The sequence below is a fragment of the Brachyistius frenatus genome, unplaced genomic scaffold, assembly GCF_029030835.1.
Source record: "Brachyistius frenatus isolate BFR_SWC_R1_liver_20210118 unplaced genomic scaffold, ASM2903083v1 Contig_369, whole genome shotgun sequence".
NCBI classification, from domain to species: Eukaryota; Metazoa; Chordata; class Actinopteri; family Embiotocidae; genus Brachyistius; species Brachyistius frenatus.
This window is the reverse complement of record NW_027210968.1, coordinates 215,780-243,388: the sequence shown is the minus strand read 5'-3', so window position 1 is coordinate 243,388 and position 27,609 is coordinate 215,780. Positions and strand designations below refer to the sequence as shown.

General features: G+C 42.0%; 1 protein-coding gene across 6 annotated transcripts; it reads right to left on the bottom strand.

Annotated features, from left to right (window-relative positions):
• Window positions 1–442: 442 nt before the first annotated feature.
• mag (myelin associated glycoprotein) lies at window positions 443–26,219 on the bottom strand. Of its 6 annotated transcripts, none has more exons than XM_069724292.1 (13): window positions 26,133–26,219; window positions 16,139–16,269; window positions 12,891–12,998; window positions 11,819–11,894; window positions 11,323–11,691; window positions 10,898–11,194; window positions 10,042–10,299; window positions 7,684–7,944; window positions 7,103–7,411; window positions 6,123–6,222; window positions 5,404–5,500; window positions 5,082–5,135; window positions 443–4,768 (listed from the first exon to the last, which is right to left on the bottom strand). In XM_069724292.1, the coding sequence occupies exons 4-13, from the start codon at window positions 11,862–11,864 to the stop codon at window positions 4,610–4,612; spliced, it is 1,950 nt and encodes a 649-aa protein (XP_069580393.1). In that variant the 5' UTR covers window positions 11,865–11,894; window positions 12,891–12,998; window positions 16,139–16,269; window positions 26,133–26,219; the 3' UTR covers window positions 443–4,609. The 6 variants fall into 6 exon arrangements, with proteins under 6 accessions (XP_069580393.1, XP_069580394.1, XP_069580391.1 ...); XM_069724293.1 differs by lacking the exon at window positions 26,133–26,219 and adding an exon at window positions 20,032–20,152 and having other exon boundaries at window positions 11,819–11,911; XM_069724290.1 differs by lacking the exon at window positions 26,133–26,219 and adding an exon at window positions 20,032–20,152.
• Window positions 26,220–27,609: the final 1,390 nt, after the last annotated feature.

Here is a 27,609-nt window from a genome sequence, read left to right as displayed (position 1 = left end):
CCTTTGAACAAAAGGTTTTCTTTGGTCTTGGAGAAGGTTGGACGGTTGACCGTACAGAGGGCGGACAAATTAAATGAGTGTGAGTTTGTGACATCACCAAATGGCTCGTCCAAACGGTGTAGTTGTTGAATTAAAGCTGTGTGCATTTCTCCGTAAAGTGAGTGTTTTGACATTTTCACATTTTATACAGCACCAAGACCTGATTTATAGCCTAATAAAAAAAATATTATAAATCAACCAACACAAACTGTAAATTAATTAATGTAAACATTGTAACTAAATATAGATTAAACTTTTCAAACCCTTACTACATTTTAGGAGGATGCCAGTTTTTTTAAGTTTGGCAGAGCACACAGTTTGTTGCTTTTCAAAATAAAGAAAAGAGACAACAGGAGAAACAGATATTTATCGTTTGTTTTCTATCAATAATCAACTGTTTCCATTTCATGTTGTTTTTATTTTATTTATATTTGCATGGAACTGAAGACAGATGAATTTGCTTGAGGCGTCAAAGACTTGTTTAAAATAAAAGAGCAAGCAAACAACATAATTGCAGGAAAACATACTGTCATTAAACAACAGTGCTAATTTGTAGAGATTGCAAAACCCTGATCTGAATTATTTTGTCAATCATAAATGTAGGGAAGAAAAAAAAACTCCATAATGATAATTATGATCACCACAAAGTATTGGACATACACATTTTGCTTTACAACACACTGTGACAAAAGATTAGCACAGACATATTTGATACTTCTACTTTAAAAAAAAAAAAATTATAAAAAAATATGAGGCGTTCAAAGACAGGAAGCGGTCATTGACTTTGCGCAGACAGGCAATTTCAAAATGCTAGCCAGCACAACTGGAACCCTCCATCATTAAGTCAACAGAACAATGTCTTGATAAAAGACTAAAATTAATCAGAATAGCTGGTCGGCTTCGTTTACATGCACAGAGAACTTCATTCTTGAAATTATTTTTGGGCTTTTTGTATTATGAACAAAACAAAAATCTGTAAATCTGCTGCAGTTAAAAAAAATTACTTCTGACAAAATGATGTTTTCACTCAAATTTAACAAAAAGTCGGCTCAATTACCATCAATCAGCTTCAGTTACAAAATGAGGACTGCGCATATGCATTATCACCAGCAGCGATGAGCGTCTCAGGTTTTTCACTTGTAGTTTACACACTCAGACCTACATCACACAGCCTAATTGATTTGGTTTGATGTCAATAAAAGTATCCTACATGCTGTTATGCTCATCATCTTTCTCCACTCTGTCAGAGGCTTCATCAGCACGCTTTATTCAAACTGGTTTATTTGGGTTCAACAGTTCAGTTCAGCAGTTTAAACTGAAGTGCTCCTCATAGTGTAATTTTGTCAGTTTCATATTAGGATTACTCTCCATGAAAAGTCTGTAGTTATAGTGTTACCACAGTTAGAGGCCATTGCTGTATTTCACTCTCCTGACTGTAAACCATTTAGAAACACCTCACAGAGACATGCTGCTGCTTTAATGAAGTTAATCCTTCATTTTAAATGAGACGGCCACAGCGGATTTTCATATGAATTTATAAATTACACAAAATTATAACCATAGCATGTGTATCAAAAGTAATTTCAGTAATCATGACCAGATTATTTGACGTCTCCAGCTCAAGTTTACTTTCCACTTGAGCCTGCTATCAGCATCAGTACATACAGTTTAACAATGTCTGTTAAGGAGGAGAAAATCTGTGGTCAAGTTGCATATTTGATATTCCATAATGTACATTTTTGCAGGAATCATATAGACAGCAAAAAAGTTTATCATATGTTACAAAGCTAAAACAATCTGAAAACAATAAATATCAACTGAAATCAAAATAACTATCAAGACCCGCCTGTTATCGGATTTAAAACGATAGAACACGTTTCGTCAATAATGGCTGCAGTGTGTGCAGGAGGTTTTTTTTTTTTTGGTGCTTTTCAGAGACATGGTGCAACTTCCTCTGTGGGTTACATCAGGTAGAGGTTATGGGCAGTACTTGAGACTTGGGAACCAAACCCTGATACTATATGGCACGCCCAAACTGCTTCGGTACCATACAGTGTCGAAAAATGCTTTGTCATTCAGTACCAAATTTCGGCTTCATCCACACCAACACATTTTCAAATGCATAACTTTTGCTCTGTTTTCACAGGAGTAAATCTCAACATCTTAAAAGCCGCATCCTTTCCCATACACAGCCTCTACTTGGGTGCCCCGCCCGACAAAATCACTTGGTTTTATCTTAGCAAAATCTTATATTACAGTAAAAAGCCTTATTTTACTCTTTTCGAACAAATTTTTGACCACACAGCTGCGTTCGCTGCAGTCATTTCAGACTTCTCTGTGAGCTGTCAGCACTCTTAGGTCTATCGATAGCCTGTGAGGTGTTTAGGGACTCTAGTTAAATTGTAGAGTCTGGCGGTAGCTTCTATGTGAGGTGTTTAGGGGAGATCTGTTAATTATTGCTACAGAAAATAACATGGCTTACTCTTTCCCCCTGTAAACTGCAAGGGAACTAAAGACATGTACCATAATGTAATTATCTTTTGTTTCTTTTTTTTTTAACAGATTTTAAATAATTTTTATTTCATATTGTTAAGGAACCATTACTGAAGTAAAGGTGTCGGTACCGGTATTGAACATTTTTAAACGACACCCAGCGTGAGCTGTATTGTTTCAACAGCTGCATCATGTCCTCTGCAAAAAAAATCTGATGAAATAAGCCTTAAGTGTGGAGACATCATATTGATGACAGACAGCAGAGTTAAAAAAATAAACACATAGAGTTTAAAAATAACAAACAGGAGTGGCTTTAAGAAAAAGATGCTACTGGTTGCATTATGGGTAATGTAGGATTCCCTGTTACTGGAGTTTAACCAAACATAAATCCTGATCTTCTCAACTGATATTGACCATAAAAAAAACAGTCTGTTGTGAATCAACCAGTTCAATGCATTACTAAATGTCTGGCTCCTCCTTTAATAGTTAACAAAAATGTCACAGAACACAGCTGAAGTATTTAACTTTAAATCCTCCTCAGTCACAGTGAGGAACAAGGTTACTCCCTGCATGTAAATGTCGCCTATGATTCGACTTTGACAGCTTCCACTAGTTAGAGGTTGGGCACTATTTTCTTAGCCTACATTAAGACAGTGTTCAGTCAAAGTGGCTGAGTGATATGTGACAAAACTGTCTTTAATTTGCCACACTGGTTTTCAATAATGTGTGCCTGCTGGCTAAAGACTCGTGCAGGGTATTTTTATGTACACACTGGCGTTCCTTTCCCTATCAATATACATCAAATTAATATATTACCGACACCATCATTATCGAGTTAGACTATTAGTGAGCTTTAATAATTACATCACAGGTCCATCAAATGTTTTTGAATAGCACAACCAGCTCATCACTTTTTGTCATTCAGACATCTGATGCAGTCCTGTGAGATTAGAGCACCGACCTCTCAGGCGAGGTGACCTCAAGAGATCAGTGCTCGGTGATCTTTCAGCACAATTTCAATAAACACACACGCATACGTACACACACACCCATTGTCTAAAAGAGATAACACTTTGGCCGCTCACGAGCAAGTATGTTGTGCTTTAGGTCTGTATTTTTCTGAATGAATCGGATGTAGAACGTATGTGGAGAAACACATGCTTTAGGGAGGAGGAGATGACAGACGTTTTGCCTCGGCCACAGGAAATACCCTGAAAAAAAACTCAACACATTCTTCACTTGAATGGAAAACGCCGGAAACAAGGTGAGACATTTTTCCGATCTGGACAATTAAACTTCCAAAAACCTCTTCAGTTATGCTCAAAAGTGGTGTTGACTTTTTTTTTTTTCTTCTTCTACTTATTATGAGAGGCTTCTGAGTCACAGCACACATTAAATATGTGGAAGCAAGACGCTGAGCTGCGTTTCCATCTCTCGCCTCTGTCGGTTATCTTCTTCTTAGGGATCCAACTGACCAAAGGAAAGAGAGGAGAAGGGCTCGATAAACACGCATAAAGATAAGAGAACGGAAAGCGCGGTTACTCCTTGCCCTGATGCTTCGACTGGCAGCAGACACAGTGACAGTTACCACAAGACAGCTGGAGAGAAAATGGTGAGACAGACGTGACACCGACCGTCACATGGAGGAAGCAATATAAACATGGTCGCTGGTTAACAGTGTATAGTGCAGAGACAGTGTACTACAACTGAGGCTTTAAATTAAAAAAAATCATTTGTTTTATATTGTCCAGTGGCTCTCGCTCCAACCCCCCGAAAATATCAGTTTTTTTCCAAATGGAGGCGTCAAGAAGGGGCGTCCCATGAAGGAGGGGCAGCACAAGGGGTGGGGGGGGAGTAGTGGCCTAGAGCGGGAAATTATATATGATAAAATTTGAAGAAATGGGAAACAAGGAGTCATCGTATGCAGGGTGAAATCCAGTAGAGAAAGTGTGTGGGGGAGGGGGGCTGGGGGGGGTTATTAAACAGTTTATGGGGCGGAGGGCGTGTGTGATACGGGGGGGGGGGGGGGACTGCCGCTGCGTCTCGCATAGCCGAGGGATCAGGGAAGGATCGCGATTCATTTGGCTTTGATTTCCGTGTAGTTGCTGCCGTCATCTCCCCTCCCCGAGGCCCCCTCCCTAGGCCTGGCACCGATAAACTCCAGAGCAGCGTAGTTCAGCTCTTGCCTCTCCAGTCCTGCCATAGAGCCCACAGGTTGATAATCCCCGTCTTCTCCCTGCAAACAGAAGCACCGTTCAGCGGCACAAATCACTGGCAAGGTGCCAATCACACCTCGGATGACAGGAGAGCGCCACAGACACCATCGAAGAAAAGATGTTAGTGGTTACTGGTTGACATACTGACAAGGAGACTGAGATGTTTTCCTGTTAGTTCGGCAGTTTGTGTTAGCGATGAGGCGGCCATGCAGAAGGCAGTATCGGAAACAAACGGCAGTGTACAGAACACAGAAGCAGATATGCGAGGAGATGCATCTGTCGCTAGAGGCTTGTGTTGCTGTTTTTTAATGGGGATTCGTTTGGGAACCTTACCGTAGTCTCCTCTAGAATGGAGTTAAACTTTGAGCCCAACAGCTCTGTCTTAAGCTGTGCAAGAGTTAGGGGAGAGAAAAACAGACAGAAAAACGCAGAGAAGCGATGAAAGCAAGAGAAAAACAGTGTCTGGAAAGGTAATGGTTGGAGCTACTAGACTGCTAGTGGGAGAGATTCCTTCTATAGCCTCACATGAGAGGTTAAAAATGGGGGTCTCATCATGTATGATTTGTTTTTATTACACATACGTATCACCCCAAACAGTGTGAGAATGGTCATCCAACCCATCAGAATCAGAATCATTGACTTCAGCATGTCTCACCACTTTCTTCCTCAGATTTTGTTTGTCCTTCTTGACTGCGCTGTAGTACAAAGCTGGGTTCTCCAGGACCACGTCCTGCCTAGGGTTGCCATTCTCTCTGGGGGACGGAGTCACATAATCAGACTCGGCCTCGACTGCCACTAACGCAGGGCGACACGCCAAGCCTGGGCATCCATTTTAAAACATCAAGCTCTGTAAAGGTTATGCTGGAGGCCAACTGTGGCTGTGAGTGACTGTGGTTATTTCATGGGTTTAGTCGCTTGAGATCACACCCCCTGTGGGGGGCGATCCTTCGGAGAAAGCTTGCAAATTTGGGGGTCCAAATACACCTTGAGGCTAAAAAATAAAGCACCTTGGTTAAAGAGGGCCACCTGGGTTGTATTTAGCGTAGCAGGTCAAGGATACAGAAGCGGTGTCAGAGTAGGGAATCGTGCCTGCAAAATATAAGGTTAGTCCACAAGGCAGCCAGTGTGGATCTGCAAGGATTTTCAACAGGGACTTGTCGTCGCAAATGAACTGAAATTGCTCCGGAGAAATGATTCTCACGTCCACATCAATCCCACACTCACTCGTATACAACGTGCATCAATGTGTTTTAGAATGGATGACTAGGCTTAAGTGTTTCCTTGGATTTCAGAAAATGCTTAGTGAGGAAAAAAAAACGACTACTTCTGCCTCGCATTTGGCCTCTCTATATTAGTTTGTCATTTAATACTCACTTCTTGTTGTTGTGGCCAACGTATCTCACTGCTGCAATGATGAAAGCTATGACCGCCACTCCTCCAATGGTGCCGACTATAACGGCCATCATGTACTTTTCTGAAAATAAAGGTGGTGAAAATAAAAAACGAGACACGCGACTTAATTATTGTTGGACAACACAGAGGAAAAACTGCACTAGTACTCTGAATGAAAATGTTTCATGAGAGAAAATCCATGACCACAGAGAAGACACATTTTTTCAGAGTGGAACCACCATCTTGAAACAAAATTTAAGACATTGTAATTACAGTACAGTTGCACGCAGTTGTTACGTGTCGAAAAAGAATGCAATCATGTAGTCTTCTGGAAAGAAAAAGAATTGCGATTTATGGACAATAATTTATGTTTCAGAACCCATGAATTTCATGAAAACACCAAAACCATCAATTACGTTTTTGCAGGTTTCAGATGTGTCACCATCAGAAAATAAGGTTTTACAGAAGGTAACGGGCAAAATGTAAAGCGACAGGTAATCCCGCAAAGCAGCTGGGCATTGTAGTTTTTCTCAAAACAGGAGGAGACCGTGCATTTGTTGGGTGTATTTTTTTTCTGTGGATCAATACATTCTCAATTAATGGCAGCAGGACAGTGTTTGTGGAATCAATTAAAAACGTACTATAGTGCCAGTAAAGTGTTTTTTTTGGTTATGAAGGAAACAAGTGCAAGTTTTTATTAGCTTTTTGACCACAATAAAGCTCTACAACACAGATGAATAATCTATATCAGGCTTTGGCTACACAATCAACACACAAACATGCAGAATATAACCAGACTAGTCCTGAAATTTCTACTGTAGTGTCATATTTGGTTAAATAAGGACAGACTGAATAACCCATGACAATAATAATGATGAGGCAGAAGCAGTCGTTTCTGTTGTGATTGTATCCGACAATGCCACAGCAAATAAAAAGTAAATAATTGGTTGGTTCCTACTCACTCTCCTGCTGCAGCTCCAGAAGTACGCTCTCTCTTCCGTACATGTTGTAGATGCTGCAGTGGACGTTCACGGCCGGGCCGCCGTTGTCGACCCGCTCGCCTTTCTCCCGCAGCTTGATCATGCCCGTGGAGGTGTGTCCGTCCGTGTGCGTGTAGAAGTTGTACCGGCCGTCGGTTTCGTTGATGGTGACGTTGAGGTCGGGCAGGTAGAACTCGATGGTGGGTTCAGGGTTCCCCGTGGCCATGCAGACACACTGGACGCCCTCCCTCACCACCGTGCACTTTGACTCCTCCAGGAGAACCGGGCCGTCTGTTGAAGGAGGCAGCACAGTGAGGAGCTTCGATAACAGCAGTAAGAATGTGTAAAAAAAAAAAAGTTTTTTCTTTTCTCAGAATTTAATTAAAAGCACTTAAGTCGACTTCATTTTTTAAAAATTCTGCAAAGTGCATTTTTACCGAGCTGATAAGTTCACATAGGATCACGTAGATGTTTACTGCAGATTCTCCAAAACAAAGCTTCATTCTTAGTCCTACTTCTTTAATGCCACTGTCGGGTATAACGCAGGACAGCGAAGCACTCACACTCCACAGTGATGTTGAGGGAGCTGCTGGCTCGTCCGTGCTCATTCTCGGCCAGGCAGCGGTACTGTCCGTCTCCCTGCGGCGAGATTTCCAGGATGTCCAGCACTGACAGCTCGTCGGCAGTGATGGTGCCCACCAGCTCCCCGTCCTTCAGCCAGGTGAGGGTCGGGGCCGGGCTGCCCAGGGTGCTGCAGTGCAGGGCCAGCGAGGTCCCCTCTAGCACTGTCATCGAGTCGTTTACCAGGGGCTCACGGGGAGGGTCTGCAACGATAAGCAGAGAAGGGCTTTTTTTTTTTTTTTTCTCGCGTTGTTACCTTCTATAATTTGAAGAGACAACACTTACTCAAAGGTCCCATTTTGTGTGAATTTAGGTTTCCCTTCTTTAATGGATTATAAAGCGGGTCTTGGTGCTGTTTAAACACTGTGAAAATCCCAAATCATTCAGTCCATTAAGAAATGCACAAAGCCTATTTGGACTTTCATAAGTTTGTGATGTCACAAACTCACAGTCACTGCCCCACTGTCCAACTGTTTATGTGTAACAAAACACAGAGTGGTCATTCCGAGCAAGCCGCAAGATTGTAGAAAACCTGTGGTTGGCCCAGACATGCATCACTTAGAAAAGATTCAGCCAATCAGAAAGGGTCACTGACATAATTGAGCTTTAAAGACACAGACACAAAACAATCTGTTCTTGGTTGAACTCCAGAGAGAAGCTCAAGAGAGATGTAAAACTGTATTAAGATGATTTTTGGTTCTTAAACCACAAAAATATTTTCTTATGGGTACCAAGACTGCAAATAAAACACTAGAAAAGTATGAAATATGGGAACTCTAAACCTGTAATAAAACATGTTTTTTTTCCTTTGGCCACGTAGGTGCAGTGTGAACAAGCTGTGAAACTAACATCAAAACCTTTTTAGTCAAACAAACTAGAAAAGACTTGATTATATACTCATCTAGCAGTTATGAAACAATATTATCACCCAGTTGGAGTTGTTTCTGACCATATAATGAATATCAGTACATTTAATCACTTTTAGCTTGGTTTTTGGTCAGTATCAAGCTCTAGAGGAGTCAAAAAGAGGCTGTTCTTTAGTTTCTAAGTTGATTAGGTAGCAGTAAAATGTGTCTGTTGTGCTGAGCAGCTTCATTGCAGGAGGGTTTTTTGTGTGTTTTTACTGAAAACAGCTGGCTGGTTGAGCTGAAATTAACACTATTTGAATGATAAGACTGAACCAAAACAGTAAAGTTGTGGGCTGCACATATAAACAGATTGAACTCAATATAATATTCAAGAAGAGCTGCAGGTTTGGGTGATAATTCTCTTTATTGATGTCAATTATATGTTGCTACACCTATAAAAAAAAAAAAATAAAGATAAAATCTAAATTGCTTCTTTAAAAATCATCCCCTTTCACATTTTTCTTAAATATTAGATATTTATTAAGATTACAGTTTACTGCCGCTTTACTTCTGTACATTTCAAAAAGGGAGATTCTGTGTCTCTTTGTAAAATATATGTGCATTTTTGTAGTCATTAGTTTGAGCAGAAGCCTCGGGCTCGAGAAACACACAACTCCTTCAACACTCACATTTTAACTGTTCGAACGGAAGGTCAAAGCACTCGTGAGCTGTGTCCCAGTTCTATACTAATTCTGAGCAGGTTTTATGTAGCAAGTAGTGCATTCACGCTGGAGAAATAATACTAAAACGTGTCAGTATGTATTGGAAATCCACTTTTCTTAATAACTATGAAAAAAAAAAAGTTACACATTCAATCTCTAAAATACATTTTTGTTTGCCTCCTGCAAAGTTTGATTGACACTCAGTTTACGTCTTGTGTTAGTTGGTGTTTGTACTAAACAAAAAAAAAAACATTGATTTAAGATGTGTGTTTTATGGACTGGGAACTTCCATGTTGCCCAATGCACTGATCTGCTACTCCCTTCTTGTCGTTCCAAAAGTCCACAGTGCTCATTGATGTATTGATGAAGTAAAGATCGTTTGGAAAATATTGAGCATTCATATCAGCACCAGGAGTGATTTGAGAAGTTTCTATTCCTGTTTCGAGGCTTTTTTTTTTTTTTTTTGTTTGCTGTGAAGTTTGAGGTGCTGATGGAATCCACTGTGCTGTGAATCGACACAAACAACAGCTGGTGTCCTTTGCAAAGACGCAAACATTTAAAATGCACATTGCAAGCCTATGTGGGTCGAGTATTTTGATATCAAAAATATTTCTGTGAATTGTTCCTTAATTCTTTCTGATTGGTAAATTCAAGCAATTTGAACCTTTTATGAACTAAAAACCTGTTTGCCTGCGGGATATGGGACTCCTGTGCTTTCTCACAGACTTACACTTGACAGCCAGGTACAGTGAGGTGTTCATGAGGCCGTAGCCGTTGTCCCCGATGCAGGTGTAAATCCCCTCGTTCGCAGGCGACACATCATCCAGGGAGAGGGAGACGTTGGACGCCGTGTCCCACAGCAGCTCCTGGTCTCCGAACATCCAGGAGATCCTGGGAAGAGGGTTGCTGTCCACCTCACAGTGCAGCATCACAGAGCTGCCCTCCATCACCTCGGAGGAGACGTTCACCCACACTGAGCGCGGAGGATCTACCAGGAGAAGAAAAAAACAGGCAATTTAATTACCGAGCCCTCAGGTCTCAGGACGCCGCAGAATCAAAATGAGTCAATCTTTCTCGTGATGGGATCAGAACTCCTTCCCTGTTTTATTAATTCACACCCTCAAATGAAAGATGAAAGACGGATCCTTTTAATTTGAACTGGCTGCTAAAGCAAATAACGTCACAAATAAAACTGAAAAAGTACGATTATTCTTGCGCACTAATAATGAATTATTTTTAATCTGGCCTTGATAGTAATGCAACTCTAGGTACACGATGTTCGTGTGCAGAAGGGTTGGTCCACCAACAAGGGGCAATCCAACGTAACGTCACCCGCTGGTTAGTGAACTAGCACTACATTGGCACTACAACCCAATAGGAGTACATTCTCTGGGTAATAGAAGCTCGTTTCCCACATTGCTATTGAATTTGGGAAACCTCTGAGTCACTCGAGAGAGATATCTGCTTATATAATAAATTCAGTAAAGTAGGAACACAATACTCCCTTTGGAACTACAGAGGCTCAAAAGCATCACTGACTACTTGTAGGTCTTACAGCGCAAGTTTTTTTTTTTTTTTTTACTTACACTTGATGTCTAGAGAGATGAGCCTCTCGTAGACCAGGGTGGTGTTGGGGTAGTAGACCCTGCAGCCCAGCAGCTGCCCGTTGTGCATGGGTCTGGGTGTGAAGGTGAGGGTGCTGGAGAGCACCGCGGTGTTGCTCTCCTCCACGTAGTCGGAGCTGAACTCCGGGTCGGGCAGGTAGTCGGTGTATATCCACTGGATCTCTGGAGTCAGGTCGGGGCAGTTATCAGGAGCGTAGCACGTCAGCTCCAGGTTCTCGTCACTGACAATCTCCTCTGGCACGTCAATGTTGGGCTGATCTGGAGAACAAAAACGATTGTCAGCCTTTGTGTTAAAGCGATCAAAGGCAACATTTTAACGGTTATATGATATAGAAAAAAAAAAAAATCAATCACATAAACAATTTTCCACCCCAGTTTTCACTCACCCAGAACTTTGAGCTCAGCGTAGTCCGGGTACGTGTACATGTTTGCTCCACCGAGGTCCGCGCGAAAGTAGTATCTCCCTGAGTGCTCTGTGCCGATGTTGCTGATGAGCAGAGTGCAGTTCCTCTGGTGCAGGTCGCCCAGCAGCTTGGTGCGGCCCTTGTAGCTCTCGTGCACGACGTCCGTACGCGATTTGAAGACTACGGGAGGGAAGAGTTGAGGGTAGGGTTGGCCAAAGTACCAGATGCCATGGATGCCACGGTACGGCCTGATGCCCGACGGATACATGAAGGTGCACGGGATGACCACACAGGAGTTAGTCATGGCCGAGATGTCCCGAGGGACCCAAACGTTCCACTGGCAACTGGCATCTGGGAGAAGAGACAGATGTTGAGGGACTCATCTTCTCCAAATAGATCCCTGCATGTGTGATGTTAGGAATAATGATGGAAGAATTTGACTACCATCAAGCCAGAAAGAAGTACATAAATTCCTTACCGTTGATGATCAACAGCAGTGGTAAGAGCAGCTCCAAACACCACATGGTCTCCGCTCAACGCTGAACCATAGACCTCTGCAACAGACAGCAACCTGTCAGTTACAGCACAAGCATCATCAAGAGAAAAAAAAAAAAATTGTTTAAAAAAAAAAAAGGAAACCGTGCTGCTACATGACTCAGACATAGCGTCCAAATGTTCTGGTAATTTAAGTTTAGTTTCCTGGTTTTTTTTAGTTTTTTTTTAGTATATGCCCTTATGTAGCCCTTAAGGTAGGTAGGTATATACTTTATTAATCCCCGAGGGGACATTTTTTTAAATGTCTACATAGTGAGCGGGTCCTCTTCCACGGAGTGCGCCATGTTGCACCGACATGTTTCTACTGTAGCCCAGAAGTGACGAACCAAACACTGTCCTCCAAAACCCCCACTGGCTTCCCGTCCCTCAAACGCATCCAGTTTTAAAGTCCTTCTCCTCACCCACAAAACCCTGAACAACCAGGCCCCCTCCTTCCTCACCGACCTGCTCCACCACCACACTGCTGTCCGTGGCCTCCGCTCCTGTAACGCCAACCGCTCAGAACCGAGCACCGGACCTGCGGCTGCAGAGCCTTCTCAATAGCTGCCCCCTCTCCCCCCCCCCTCCCATCCCCAACCCTCCCCCAGGAAGTCTCTCAGGCAAACACACCTGAGACCGCACTGATCTGACTCATTCAGATTCAGATTTAAATCACAACTAAACAACCCACCTTTTCAGAGCTGCTTCTAATGTGTGATTTAGGTTCTATTTTTATTCGTGGATTTTTTTTTATGTGACTAATGTTGTGTGATTTAACCTGTAACCTTTCCTAAGTGCTGTGACAACCGTAGATTCAAGCTTGGAGTGGGAGGCGGAAGCACGGGCTGTTCAGTCGGTTGCAATCGGCAACCCCGTCTACATGCCACTAAATCCTGCACACTGCTCTTTTAACTCGGCTGTTTGATAAGTGTTAAATTGGATATCCAGGTGTTTAAATTGTATTTCAAGATATGACTGTGGTTTTTTTTGTTTGTTGTTGTTGTCTTTTTTTTTACCTTGAAATGCCGATGGTTAGAAACAGACAGATTCTCTGCAGGACAGCTCGTCAGCAGCTCCACTAGAGGGTGTTCACTCACACCCGGTCAGCTTGACAGCCCTATTCTCTGTGGAGAAAAAGAAACAAAAAAAACTGCTCGTGACATCAGCATCATCAAGCCATTACATCACTCGCAGCGCCCCCTCACTCGCACAGAGCCGTAGTAAAGGCACACAAACGCAGCGTCAGTCAGCACCTGTTTGCTCCCCCTCAGTGGAGTCACTCATGGTGGTCGCCGTACGTAAGCCCGTCTGCTGAATGACTCTCACTGTTGTTTGAGCTCTGACGTGGAGCCAAACCCCAGTCACCACACATCACGTCATCAGCAGACTACTGATACTATCTGTGCTCTACCAGAAATAAATCAGGAGGTCAGAAGGGACTGATAACAATGTTCGGTGATGACAGCGTGTGTAAACGAGTGACACTGCATCAGCTATTAAACCAGAGGATGACAAAGTGAGCAAAATAGTACAACAAAGGCACTTTACAAACTCAATAACACAGCAGCATCAAACTTTCTTTTTTTTTTTTTTGTTATTTCCCTGCAACGTTATCACTTTATTGTTTGATATATTAACCCTGTATCCAAAAAGTCCATTTTTGTTTTAATTCCATCCATTATGAAGTCAAATGAGTCTCAGTCAACTCTCAAAACTCAATTTCAATCAAACGGTAACGACCACAAACGTCCAGAATTTAGCATTACTGTAACCCTTGTATGTGAAATGTGTGGGAAGGTACGGTTGGAGTCGACTTCTGATCGGGGGCCTTTGATGGTAAATAGTCTGCTTATGTAGCAACTTTTCATCTCTCCTCCATTTTGCCTTATTGCTCTACAAAGCGCTTTACACTTTTGTAACAAACCTCACAATAAGAAGGAAACGAGCTCTCCCATCTGAGTCACAGCCGCAGTAAAAAAAATAACTTTTAAACTTTGTTAACATGTCCATGTTGTGATTTTTTTTTTTTTTTTATACAATAAAAGAAATATCATGAGCGGAATAAGCAGTCAATGTTGAGCATTTATAATTTGGAACTGCAGTAACGGTCTCTCAAAAACAGACAGTCAAGGTTTCATGCACATACTACATCAGGATAAGGGACTTGACATTTCATCGAACTGCAGATGAGTAGCACGTGGGCTGGATGGAGATAAGAGGTGGGGACTGTTTGCATATTCATATATCCAAACGTACAAATGAAGGAAAAGATGCGGAGTCATATCTGAGCTACATTAAGGCATTATGCGATTCTTTTCATGTAAAAAAAAACCATCTGAATATGTAATTTTGATGAACCGGGAGGAGTTCTCAGGGGTCTAATCACTGCCAGAAGAGGGACTTTGAATCCAAAACATAAAGAGAAGTCAATACCGAACATCTGTCAAATTTGGAAAAAAAAAAAAAATGAAACTCCTAATATGGTGTAGCTGGACTCTAAATATTCTAATGAAGAGCATTTCTGATTAAATGCAACTACTAATCATGATGAGATGTAAAATAAATCATCTCAATTGTTAGCTACAGTCATCACACAGAGACAGTACTGCTAATATTACAGTATCTCAAATGTTTTTAATTAACGCTTGTTAAGGTGTTTCAAGTCTTTTTAAAGATTTTATTGTTTTCTTTTTTTTTCAGTTTTGCCTTTATATGACAGTATACAGTTGAGATGGACGGGTGAGAGGATGGACATGCAATGGAGGTCTGAACCAGGGTCTCTGCTGCTCAGGGCATATAGTCCAGTCATTCAGCCATTGGGTCGCCATGTTTTGGAAATTTTACAATACAATTTTTGCTATAGTGTCTCCTCATTACATGTCTACAAACTGATAACAAAGTATTTTTTTTCATAAATTATTATGAATTTGTATATCCCTGCCCTGCAGTTTGAACCTTCGGTGCCATCAAAATACTATAACGCACTAATTTACACTCAGCAGCATGTTATAATCATTGTTTTTGTTTTTTTATATATATTTACTTTCTATTTGGACTTCCATCAGACTGACAGGCTTTTACGTCTCTTGTTCTTTAAATCTATAACTGTCTAAAAGCGTAAACCAGTGCGATGACTGTTTCTTTGGACTGGATGCAGAATTAATGCATACAGAAGTAGAAGCAGAGGATTTTCCACCTCGTGCTGCAGCAGCCGGTGTGTGCAGATGGCGGGCCAGAAAGTGGATTGTGCTTTTAGAGCTTCGTGATTAACACGTCCCAACGTCCCCCGGAGAATATATGACCAATATTCGCCTTGTTGATGGAGAGAAGTGGAAAAATTCTGTTGTTTTGACATCGCAAGAGAAGATGGATGTGTCATACTGCTCATCATTCCCACCGCCAGACACTCACAAATTCACAGGTCCATCCATCCATTATCGGCATCCTGACATGTAAAGTTTATTTTAGTGCCACTCATCTTTTTTTTTTTTTTAAACACGCTGTAACTAGTTATTTTTGCCACTAGGGGGCAGTGCACCTTTTCAAGCCGATGTGATGAACTTGGCAGACAGTTAATGATTTTGACATCCAGTAGATAAAGGTGCAGCATTGATTGGAAGTCGTGTTTCTGTCCACCTGGTGAATGTTAGCCCAATATTGACTCTCTTTTGGCTCTGTTTTTCATTTCTACCAACTCCAGGAGGGAAATAAGTCTTCTGTTGCTGAATGCTCCTCAATCCAATATGCTCACCAGCTGGATGCTCACCGTGTCTGTCTGCAGCGAGTTTTTTTGTTGTTGAAAAATTAACAACAAAAAAAGCAACCCTTTTTCTTTTACTAACTAAATACATAAATATATATATATATTACAGCTGCTTTCTAGAAAAAGAAACATTCCAGATTGAGAGCGGTCACATTTCGAGACGTCTTCGCCGCACCGCTGTGACTGTGACAACTTTTCTCCAATGTTGCGTCAAGCTCATCCATCTGCTCTGCAACAAAAGGCCTGAGAGGCGGGCGAGTGTGTCCGGGGCGAGATGCCGTGCCTCAGCAGGAGAGAATGGAGCCGAGCAGCCGGGTCCGGGCCACTGACACCACCGCCACCAGCCCCAACAACAACGGCCTCATTGATGGGGCAGACAAACGGCTGGCACAGAGCACACAGCATACGTGTGCACACTTATATACACACACACACACACACACACACACACACACACACACAGCGCGCGTGCGCACGCACGCACACGCAGAAAACACTTGCCTCATACCAGCCTCAGCACCAGGCTCCTGCTGCCTCTCAGCCCTCACTTCTTCTTCTTTTCTTCTTCTCCCTCCAGTCGTTGTTCTTCGCCCTGAGTCTGTCTTCTTGCTCTGGATCCGAGATGCCAGACTCTGTGGGGAAAGGACAGACAAGGGAGGTAAAAAAAAAAAAAAAAAAAGAGATGTTTAGAGGCAGACAAGGGGAAGAGAGGAGTCTGTGTGAGCTCTGGTTTACATGTGTCGTGGGCAGAACTGAATATGCGTTCGGGCATTTTTTTTTTAGAGCTGGTCTTTTGGCCCACTCGGCATTCCTTCCCTCTGTTCCACCGTTTCCCTGAGTGGTCCCATGTGTCCGAACCGTGCTCCCCCGCCCCCATACTGAGGTCGAAGCAAAACACGTTGACATCAGTCGGAGTTTTTCATCGGGGCCCGAGACACAAGGGCAAAAAGCTGCGCGGTGAGGGAAGGGTGACTCAGACTCACTTTCAGTGCGGCTGTGTCAGAGCAACATGTGAACAGTAGGAGGAACGTAGAATCTGCGAGATTAATATGTAAATTAGAGATTTACATTTGGTTCATTTGGACCTAAAACAGTCTAAATCGCACACGGTGACGCACGGAAGTGTTTGAGTATGAAGCTATGTCTCATGAATTGAATTTCAGATGTAACAAATTTTATTTTATTTTTAAATAAAAAAAAGGCTTCGGGGCATGATCATTGATCTTTCCAGCCGTATGCAGATCTAATGTTTTCCCTGTTGAGGAATGCTTGTAGGAGGAGACAACAAAGCGTCGATCAACTCCGAGGTCCAAATAGTTTGCACAGAAACACAACAAAGGCAAGTTCTCCCTCGGAGGAGGGGAAGTTTCTTTCCACCCTCATTACATGTGGCGTGAGTCACTGCGTCCAAAAGCCATTAGGCCACCGGCCAAGTGGTGGCATGGAACAGGGCTGTGGATAACCTCAAGGGAATCCCTCCGTAAACAAGTCTGGAGAGGAGCTGAAGAAGAGAAGGATTCTCACATGAGACGTGTAGAAACGAATACGCAGCGTGCCATAACCCCACCCACACACACACACACACACACACACACACACACACATACATGCAGCATACGGCATGCCACTACACAGCTCAGTGTGGGGTGTGCAACTATGTGACCTTCCTCGGCACCCCCACTCCGCTGCTTGTATGCCCAGCACGCGTCATTGTCCTGCCGGGACTGTAGTCATTGTCCCACACAGTACATATACATTAAATGTGCGAGAGCAGACCGGGCGCGGCCATCTAGCGATGCAAAATTATGTCACGTGTTTGTTTCTGCGGAACTGTATCGCAAAGATAGAAGCAAATAGGACTTTACAGGGACTGATTTATTATAGTTTACTGAAAATGTATAAGATTCGTAATGAAAAAAGCGCATTGGGCGCATGTTTACTTTCATTTCATCTTTTTGTTTGTGTTGCGCACAAGAAAGAAGAAGAAAAATTTAAAATAAATAAATAAACTCCCTTTGAAACATCTGAAGCAATCAAACTTCAACACAATCACTTATGCCGCATCACACCTCGGGGATCCAGACGCTATCTGAACAATCAGCTCGGCTAAATCAGGCCACGACACCTTTTTATGAGCCATTTCACATTATTGAAATTGCTCACACAAACAATTAGCCGTGCCAAGAAGAATATTTTCATTGTGAACATCGTCTGCGAGCTCCGTTTATAAGTGCATCGCCGCGGAGGAGGGGGGTAAAAAAAAAAAAAAAAAGAATGGTAACGTTGTATTGCTGAACACTGCCCATTGTGCGAGGGAGAAACTGGAGGAATTTTTTTTTTTTCCGGAACAGGCCCGCTCACAGCTTGCGCTTTGCCGCTTGCCTGTGACGCGCGTTGATCCACCACAAGCTAAGGAAATACTCGAGAGGAGCAGATGGTCTTAAAACATGACTGCTCCCCCCCTCCTACACATGGCGAGCTGAGCTGTGATGAGCCCAGCGCAACACACACACACACACACACACACACACACACACACACACACACACACACACACACACACACTTATAGAGAGAGACAAGATACAAACATAAACACGGAGATATGCCAACATCCAGTCACTCAGTCTGTCCAAAGTACTGCAGAGAGCGCTGGCATAAATAAAAGACCAGATTTTGAGGTAATGAAAGAAAATAAAACCATCACGGTGCTTGCCTCTTACATTTAATACTCTGAGGTGTATTCTCGTTTTTCTTGCCCGTATTGGGTGTATTGTTTCAGAGTGTTATGGTACTTCTTAAGCCGTGCTGTTTGTTTTACTCTCGCTACTTCCATATGATGACGTTCGTTTTTCAAGAAAAGTTTTGTTTCATGAGTCAGTTTCTATATAAGAATGTTGAGAAACCACAAAAGATTTCTCTGTTGTGCATGCCGGTCACACTTCCTGTTTGTTTACACAAAGGTTTGTTCTGACACATAGTGAAGGCTTTTTTTTTTCTTTTTTTTCTTTTTTTAAGCATTTAGCTTAAACTCTGCATTTTTCTTTTTTATTTAAACTTTAAATCAACAATCTTTTTTTTTTCCATCTCCAAAAAAACACCGACAGTGGTGGATACCATTTTTAACATCAGGTTTAAATGGAGTCTTTTAGCAAGTAACAGTAAAGTGAGCCTCAGTTGGCAGGTCACCAACAAAACGAGAGACCAGGAGCCCCGATAGCTTATTTCTTTCTTTTCTACCTGGCAAACCCAGCGACTCTGGCAATCCCCATCCCAGTGGGCAGATGGTGAGCCGCAGGCCTCCTCTTTCTGAACGCTCCTTCTGCTCTGAACAAAAAGGGGGCGACAAACGGAGCCGTCACCTGCTCGGCCACACCAAAACAAAAATACAAGTGTGGCCTCGTCCCGACCGACGCTCCTTCAAACACGTCCGCTCGACTTACAGGGACTGTCCCTGGCTTGTGTTTGGTGTAAACTCAGAAAATAACAAATTAATGTAGTGAAAAATTGGCCTGATAGGATGTTAGTTGAGATTTATCTGCTGTTGAATCAGAAAAAGCTTAAAAATTACTTTTCTAAATCTCTTCACAAGGTAAAACTGAATGCTTGTCGATTCTTACAGGGAATAAAGGTCCAAATGTGCCAATGCCTTTTTGGCTCTGTGCTCTTGATTAAAGTCACTCATTGGGCTTTAAATAATAATGAAAAGTATACAGCAATAAATGTGTTTGCCTTATTAAAAAAAAAAAAAAAAAAAAGGAATGATGCAGGGACTCATTTTGGCTCGCAACAGTAACTATAAAGAATCTGACCCCTGTTGAATGATTTGTTAAAACTGTTTTGGTAGGCTGTGTAATCCCTTATCTGTTTAGATGTGGTAATACTTTCTGGCAATCTCGGCAGCGGCTCGGCGCTAATGGCACAGGCAGTGAAATCCTTCCAGTAATGATTGGCCAGGCTTTTAACAGCCCCCGCTAACGCCGAACAACTCGCACACTCACTCGTGTGCACGCTTACACATCATCATCAACACGTTCACTTGTGCAGACGTTCTCTCGCACGCACGCACGCACACACTCACGCACGCACACACTCACACACACTTATTCATTACCTAACTGGGTCTAACTTGTGACTCATCCGACTCTTTCCACTCCCTCATCTCATCATCTACGAACGCAAACAAGCACGCACTCAGCCTGACTGTAGGTGTTTGACCTCAGAAAGCAAAAAAATTAATGAAATTATTTGACAGAGTGATGGACAGACTTCCCCTCTCCTGTTATAGACAAATCTGCATTCTCTTGCTTCTTTCTTGCTGAACAAAACATCACTTCCAAAAGCTCCAAAGGGCGTAAAAAGAACAAACAAATCTGAAGAAGTGCAGCTCCTCACCTGTGTAGGTGACCGCGGCCGACCTCCCAACGTTCAGCAGCCTCCGTACGAGCAGAGCCAGCAGCCGTGTCCCTCCGACACTCACATGCAGATCACGCCAGTAAGACCTCTCGCCACTTTCTGTACCAAGCCCCAACAGTGGGGGAATAAACGGCCCTCCCCACCACCACCATCACCACCACCGCCGCCGCCGCCGCCCCCCCCCCCCTCCCATATGAAAATCAGCCCTTCAGTGTAGCAGCATTGTTCTGAAGCTTCACCCCAAGGCTCAGCCATTCATAAATACACACGGGGGCCACAAAGGGCCACACTGTTCGCCCTCGCCCCGACAAATACGGGTGAGGTTTTGAGCTCCGAGGGCCTTTTCTGTCCAATATGACCAATTGCTGAACACATTTCATCATTTTAAACTGATGCAGCCAAAAAAAAAAAAAAAAAAAAAAAAAAAAAATTGGGGGGGGGGGGGGGGTGATGGGGGGGTCGGTGTAACAGAAGGCAGGAAATGAGATTGGGAGGGGTCGATAAAGATGAGGAGGAGGGGTAGGAATAAAGTGTGAAAGGAGTAAGGAAGCCTACAGTAAATGCTTGGGAATGTCATTCAGCCAAATCTGCCATTGATTGAGACTGCAAATCCAAGTCAACGCTTCAGAGGCTAAAAAAACCTGAAACAAACCCAACAGTACTTTGCATGTTTTACAGCAGTAAGCACCAACCTGCTCTTCAGAGCATGATGAAGAGCGTTATATTTTCAAATGTGTTTTTCTACCAGCAAGGCTGCCACTGGTTTCCACTCATTTTACCGCAAAACAAAAATCAACTTACAAAGTCTTTAAAGTTGCTGATAAAACCAATTTCATCATGTCCGCTTATGTTTTTTTTTTTTTAATTGTCCCAGTATTTCCACACATTACATAGAAGTAGTGTGAATTTAAGAGGGAAAAAAAAACATGAACCTGAATGGATTACCAAAGCCTCTCTAAACTCGACTATTACTGTTTATACTTGTCAGCTTCAACACCAAACTGAGAAGTTCAATGTCACATTACAATACCGCAACACTCAGAGGTTTATACAAAGTCAAAGATAACCATCAACGACTAGAAAACGATCTTGAATTTACAGCTATTTATATTATTTAAATTCAAGTTCACAGAAGTTCACTGTTTCAATGCACTGATGTCATTCTGGCCCAAATTTGATTGTTAAACTAAAATATCCTGCTTTCCTTTCATATCTTAGTCACAAGTATTTAATAACTACATTTTGGTCGACATATCAATATCGGTATATTTTTATTTTCTACTGAAGTACCGTTATCGGCCACAAAAATCCAGCATTTGTCGTGCTCTACGGATGAAATCAGAAAGTCGTTTGAAATATGACATTGACTTTTCCTAAAAATGACCGTTTTATCTCGATGGTACTTTCGACCTCTGAACTCACATTACTGGTCTTCTGGGCTTCTCTACATCTCACTGCACAGCAGGGGCTGGTACAGAAGAGCTGTGTATGAAGAACATCTCCACTGCCTCTGTGACTGAAGGCACTACAGACTCCTCCTTGATGCCTTAAATGGGTCACAGTGAACTGAGGACACTCTGAAGCGGCTTTTACACCCAAAGAAATAGTTTTCTGTTCAAACGGTCTGTGTAATAATTCTACATCGCAACTTTTTCAGCCTTTCTCAAACTCAGCAAATCACAGTAATCAAAATATAATCTGCGCGACTGCGTGAGTTATTATTACGTCTGAAGTCAATTTACAACTTCAGCAGTTTCATTTGGTTGTTTTAAGACGGTTGTACATCAGATTAGAAAAATACACCTGCTAATCTACCAACTGCTCCGACATACTACCGTTATCAATAAAGACACGACACATTGCGTGCGTTCACGCAGTTGCATGGTGCTGCGACCGTGTCATGAAACCCCAAGACTTGCTAACAAACCCCCTCCCTCCTCCTCACACAGTAGCCATTGTCTCCCGAGGCCTTCTGGGACAGAACAGCTCAGCTCGAGCCTGACACCGCACAACACTGGGAAGTCGATGTGCACAGATAATTGTCTTTTAATCACAACAATCCCCTTTTCTCTGCCCTCGCTCGTTTGTCTCTGTCTCTTGTTCGACCTTTCTTCTCTTGGTTATAACTCTGGTGGCTTTTAGTAACTTTTGACCGACCACAATCAGGACCTGAAGGTAGGAATTATGGGCCTCCTACAAGAGGGAGTCCGAACTGCTGATATTAAAATAAAAAAACAAAAAACAAGTGTGTGTCTACAGCTCAAGCACAACCTAAACATGAATATGAAGCCCTGCAAATCTAAAAGACAACTTTTATGTTTTCCTGATAAGCAACTGTCCGCTCCACACACACACACACACACACACACACACACACACACACACACACACACACACACACACACACACACACACACACACACACACACACACACACACACACCAGGTGTGTAGAGGAGATCAAATAAACCGGATTTGACATTTTTTTATATTCTTCACACGACAATTTTAAACCCCTTTAACATGAACAAACGAGTGCAACTTGGGAAAAGCTTTTGAGGCCGGCTCGTCTCCATTTGAAAGATTATTGTGTCTCTCGTCCCAAGGATGGCTGCCATTTCCCCCCGCCTTCAAATGGGGCTGTTCGGACCAGCTATAAGCACTTTTGCCCTTCAGACATTTTTTAACATGATGTCATGGGAACTAGTTTGTTTCAAGCGTACCCCGTTTTTTGTCGTCAAGGGAACAAGCAAATCACCAATGGTGCGAGCATCCTGTTTTCCTTTGCAGTTCTTTGCCATGATCAGTTCTATAATGTCCAAATCAAGATGATCTCATGGTACAAGTCATAGCTTGCCTGGCGCAAATATCATGAAACAGCGCCCTGCAGAACAGCATAGGACAGGTTGGTGATACGGTCTCCAACAAAGAGTCAGTTTTATTTCTTTTAACCGAGACTGTCCTTTAAAAAAAAACAATAAAAAAAAAAAAAACATGGGTTTATTGTGCAAGCAGCTTATTACAACCCACGGTACGTTTTAAAGGTCTGCGACCTCGAGCGGTATAAATAATGACAATCCGGTGTCCCGAAGAAGTGACGCAGTTCAGATGATGTGTATGTAATGAGTTTTCCTTGTTAGTTAGAGATGGGTTGGGTAGATGTTTCCATACAACAGTGGACTTTGGTCCAAGAGGCTGTTGTTTTGCTTTCCTTTTACAACCACGAGTTGGTAAAGTTTTTTTTAAAACCGGGTTTCCTGTAAGCCTGGTATTACCAGACCTAAATTAAGGGCAACGCTCCATTGAGGATTGTGTCCAGTCTTGGCATCGTAATGGGCGCAGACCTCGGATTCATTTTGTACCTATTAGAGCAGCCTTTAACCAATCAGCATGGACTACCACATGACATATGCTGTGCGCCTAAGCTAACCAAGTTCTATAAAAAAAAAAAAAAAAAAACGAGATGTTGCCTCAATGTGAGCAGAGTGCAGCACCATGCTGGTAAATGACCGCCGCAGATGATGAACACTCTTCATCTTCCATTCTACGATATTTCTTAGCGTTGCTTCAACTGTTCGTATCACTTCATCTAGCTTTACCCCTGCCGCCATCCTTGGAACAACAGCTCAAAACAAATGTCAGTGTTTCAACGTCTTCACACTTAGCCACCCCCGCTGGTCTCTAATTGGTCCGCCCTTCAAGAGTGGCTGAGCGAACTTTCATGCGAACAGGCTTTCCAGACTTTAATCACAGTGAAGCTGGGGGCAATGGTCTCGTGGTTGCTGTCATGGCAATGAAGGTTGCATAATCCTGGTTGCAAGACGTCGCCGTTCACTTCGTGTTTCCAACCATGAGTCGGGATGGTTTCTTTTAAAGCTGTCTTTACTATTGCTATGACGATGAAGGTTACATAACTTTAAGGAAGAAGTAACTTTGATGCACAACATGGTTCAAATCGTCACTTTAACCAAAACCATTATCTTTCCCTAACTCCAACCAAATGTTTTTTTCGTACCTAAACCTAACCAGGGCCGCTAATTTAGGAAAAATTCCTGTGGGTCGTATTTCAGGGTAGAGAAAAAAAAAAAAACGACCTTTATGGTTGTATGGGTTGGAAAACGACCATAATCTTGTGTTCTTACATCAGTTGAGAAAATGATCTCATTGTTAAATATAATATAACCTTTTAAAGGCTCTGGTCACCAATGACAAACCCACACAGGTTGTTTTGGTGGATCAGTCCTTTTCTCAGGGCTCTGCATGTGTGTACAGCTTGATTGACATTCTCCTTTTAGATGAAACGAGCTTGGGCGAATTATTGTCCAACCATCTAATTCACAAACATACTACAAGACTTTCATTTTGCAACAGTACTAAGAGTAAAACAGACGGGAATCCACATGGTGTAAACCCACAGACGCACAAACATGCTTTTACAGTATTATGGTACTATTGAGGGTGGTGTGGGTGAGTGATGGGGGTTGCTGGGATTGTACTGGACAGAGACGAGTGACAGAATAACACACTGAGAATGGATCCATTGTCCCTCTGTCCACTTTACTGGTCAGAAGCAGCACAGATGAACAGTTGGAGAGACGTTAAAACTTTAGAGTTTTTATTGTTCCACTTTGCCTCTTTACCTTACTCATTCTGCATCCTGTGCATTTATCTGGTATTACTGCATTTATTACTCTGTAAAGTGGAGTGAGGATCTAGAAAACAGCATGCTTGAAACTTGGTGAAGTCCCTTTCCTGGCCTTGATTAATACTCTAAAAACTCCTTACCAGTTACATGTGTCCAATCCAAGGAAAAACTCATCCAATGCCTTCGAATATCTTGGATGTAACTCTACACTGAGGCCTTCATTCAATATGCACAATTCTATGAATATGCAAATAGTCCCACCTATACCTTGACCCACCCCTTGCGGGATTGGTTTCTAAGGTGACATAAAACTTTTGCAGTACGAATCCATGTTTTTTGGACAGCTGTTCCAAAATGGAAGAGCTTAGTCATGACATTTACTTATTTTCCTGTTTTACAGCATATAAAAACTTTGAGACTTTGAGACTCAATAAAAATTCAACTTGTCATGTATTTCCTATCAAAATGAGATGATTTGTTACTTTGTAGTTATGTTCAATGAATTTCAAAATGGTCAGTAATGACATCATCAGAAATCGTGAGTCTAAATTGTTTGTGCAAATAGGACCAAAGCATTCGGTCATTGGGTTAAAACTTAAAACTCTCCGAATATCAATGAGAGATTATTGACCCCATTTTGTACCCAGAACTCTGACATGCTGCTGTCCACGGGTTAGTCGGGATTTTTATTCCCAAAGGTGCACTTAATCTCATTTGGCCTGAGCTCCCACATTGAGCTCCAACTGTCATTGAGTAGCGTTAAATTGGATTGTTTCATATGCAGGTCATTTTGTGTCTTTTCAAGCCTTGTTAGTAAATCAGACCTTTTTTTTTTTTTTTTACATTTTATCAGATTTTCCCATCATGGACAAATTATTGACAGCTAAATATGCGACCCAAGTCTCGGACGAATCACTATTTGTTCACAAGGTTGCTTCTGTGATTTACAGTGTCTACAAACTTAACACAGACTGCTAAAACAATGACTGACATATATAAAAATGATAATTGGTTAAGAACATAATGAATCCCAGGGTTTGTTTCTTTCTTTCCTTCGGTCCAAATTTTAAGAAAATAATTCTCCTCAACCAGTCTCTCATATTTCAATACAGGCTGATGAATACATAAAACACGATTATCAAACAGAACAGATCACCCATTTCTATTTTCTGCGTGGAGAAGCAAATAGATCGTTAACTCGCAACAAGCCTGCACTCTACACCACACTGCTGTGACATGTCTGCCCCTTTGAGTGTTGCCACTGATTGGTCTCAATTCACTGCTATTCTATTGCAAAAACAGGATTTTCAAGTGAAAGATAAAAAACAACAACAACAACAAAAACAAGATTGATAAAAAAAAAAACAACCACAGAAACATGTTGTCATAAAGTAATTAATAATAACTATAGATCAGAAAGCAGCAGAGCTCTTACCTTATCAGCTGATCTGAAGCCAGTGAGGAGCTCAGAGTCGTCTTCTCTCCTTCAGCATTTGTTTTCTCTGCTGCTCTCCCTCCTCCCTCCTCTCGTTCGCTCTCTCGATGTCAGCAGATTGGGTCTTTGGCATACGAACCTATGATTGGAGAGGAGAGGAGGGTTGAGTGTGTGTGGGGTGGGGAGGGGGGTGCAGCTTTCAGGATTATTTTATTTAATCAAAGGATAATTCTGTTGTTTTACCATTTCAATCTTGTATTTATTGTTTGGCCATTTCTATCGTTATCACAACAATGTAGTCACCAAAGTAAACTTGCTGAGATCTGGGAGAACGTCAGAATGCCCAAAATAAAGTTCGACAAAGAAAGCAACATGAAAGAAAAAAAACTGTGTCTTCACATCGTGGATGAAGATTTCAATATACTGTGGCAATGTGAAGATCAGCAGCACAAACCTCTGTCGCTGTAAACACCCTTCAAGAACGTCAGGGTGTTGATGGACAGCAGCAAGGACGTAGAAGACGTCGTAGTACCTCAGAAAAATCCATAAACCTGCAGCAGATGACATGATTTATATAATTAAATTCTGTTAGTCGAGCAACTTGACATAGAATGTGTTAATGTCTTACCTGTTTCTTGAAAGTGAAATCTTTAGTTGTCTGCGTGACAGCAGCAGTGATTCGCTTTAAGAGATGACAACTGAAATTCCACCTGTTGTTTCTCATGTTAAACTCAGTGTAGTATTACTACGCCTACTTCTTCTCATGTAAAATATGACATTTTTATTTTTTGTGTGGTATCGAAACATTGTGGATCAATGGACAATCTGAATATACATGGATTATCCCAGTCTGGATAAAGTCGAGATGATGTCTAAATTAGTTCAGGATATAGTCTAGATAAAGTCTCGATTAGGCCCGGGTAAAGTCTAGATTAAATCTAGATAAAGACTAAATTAGCTCCAGAAAAAGTCAAAATTAGCTCTAGATAAGGTCTAGATAAAGTATAAATTAAGTCTAGATTAAGTCTAGATGAGGTCTACATTGGGTCTGGAAAAGGTCTAGATTAGGTCCAAAAAGGTCTAAATTAGGTCCAGATGAAGTCTAGATTAGGTCCAAAAAGGTCTAAATTAGGTCCGGCTAACATCACGATAAGGTCTGAATTAGACCTATAATTTAGTCTTTATCTGGACCTAATCTAGACTTTGTCAAGAAGTTACGTGACTACTATGAATATTTGATGTGTGATGTTTGAATGTAACGGTCTCACACAGTCGTGGCCTGGAATCAACATCACTTTTAAAATCTTATTTATCACAGATTTCTTTGATAGATTGTGTTAAATTTGATATATTTTGTTATTTCTAGGTCCTTCCGATGCGTACCAAATCAAATGCTAAACTGGAAGTTGTTTAAAAAAAAAAAAATGTCAACAGAGGAACAGGAATCCTCGTCCTGGTTCTAAACTTTCAATGGTAA

Bases quoted from the DNA above. Each gene is read 5' to 3' on its own strand.
- mag (XM_069724292.1), bottom strand. From the start codon at position 11,864: ATGTGGTGTTTGGAGCTGCTCTTACCACTGCTGTTGATCATCAACG. The intron at 7,945-10,041 runs GTAAGTCTGTGA...TTATCGTTGCAG, and splicing joins ACTGTACCTGGCTGTCAAGT to ACCCTCCCCGTGAGCCCCTG. The intron at 7,412-7,683 runs GTGAGTGCTTCG...CTCCTTCAACAG, and splicing joins CCTCAACATCACTGTGGAGT to ACGGCCCGGTTCTCCTGGAG.